This window comes from Dinoponera quadriceps, unplaced genomic scaffold (assembly GCF_001313825.1).
Source record: "Dinoponera quadriceps isolate SergipeBrazil2010 unplaced genomic scaffold, ASM131382v1 scaffold7913, whole genome shotgun sequence".
NCBI classification, from domain to species: domain Eukaryota; kingdom Metazoa; phylum Arthropoda; class Insecta; order Hymenoptera; family Formicidae; genus Dinoponera; species Dinoponera quadriceps.
The window spans coordinates 1-647 of NW_014561760.1; the positions used below are offsets into that span (position 1 = coordinate 1).

The 647-nt window shown below is 50.1% G+C and overlaps 1 protein-coding gene across 1 annotated transcript; it reads left to right on the forward strand.

The window, feature by feature from the left end:
- Positions 1-77: 77 nt before the first annotated feature.
- Positions 78-590, forward strand: LOC106751021 (the record flags this gene model as incomplete). Its single annotated transcript, XM_014631764.1, has 1 exon — positions 78-590. A coding segment is annotated over one exon (513 nt), but the record flags the coding sequence as incomplete, so codon positions are not given.
- Positions 591-647: the final 57 nt, after the last annotated feature.

Consider the following 647-nt stretch of genomic DNA (forward strand, 5'->3'; position numbering starts at 1 on the left):
AGACCGTTTCTTGACCGCGACGGACTTATGCGTGTTGGCGGGCGATTAAAAAGGACGCAAGTCCCATTCTCAACTAAACATCCGGTGTTACTCTCGCATCACATCCGCTCGTTACCCTCATTGTCGAAAATGCACATCAACGCGCGTTGCATGCGGGTCTTCAACTCACCTTGAGCACTTTGCGACGAGAATATTGGATTCTTCGCGCACGAAATATCGCGAAAACGGTGATTCATCACTGCGTCACATGCACTCGCGAGCGAGCCTCGGTTCCGTCGCAATTAATGGGAGATCTTCCGTCGGTACGAGTAACCGCGCCAGCGCGAAGTTTCTTGCATTGTGGACTTGATTACGCCGGACCAGTGTCAATCCGGGTATCTTCGGGTCGCGGCATTAAATCTCGGAAGGCGTATATTGCCTTATTTATATGTTTAGCTACGCAAGCCATTCATTTAGAATTAGTATCTGATTATTCCACTCCCGCTTTTCTTAACGCTTACTCGCGATTCTGCGCTCGCCGCGGGCTTCCGCTTTCAATCTATTCCGATAATGGAACCACCTTCGTCGGTGCAGATCGCGCTCTCGAAGCGGTATACAAATCGGCACTCCGAGATCCAAATTTTCAAAGTCGAACGGCGGCTGATAAA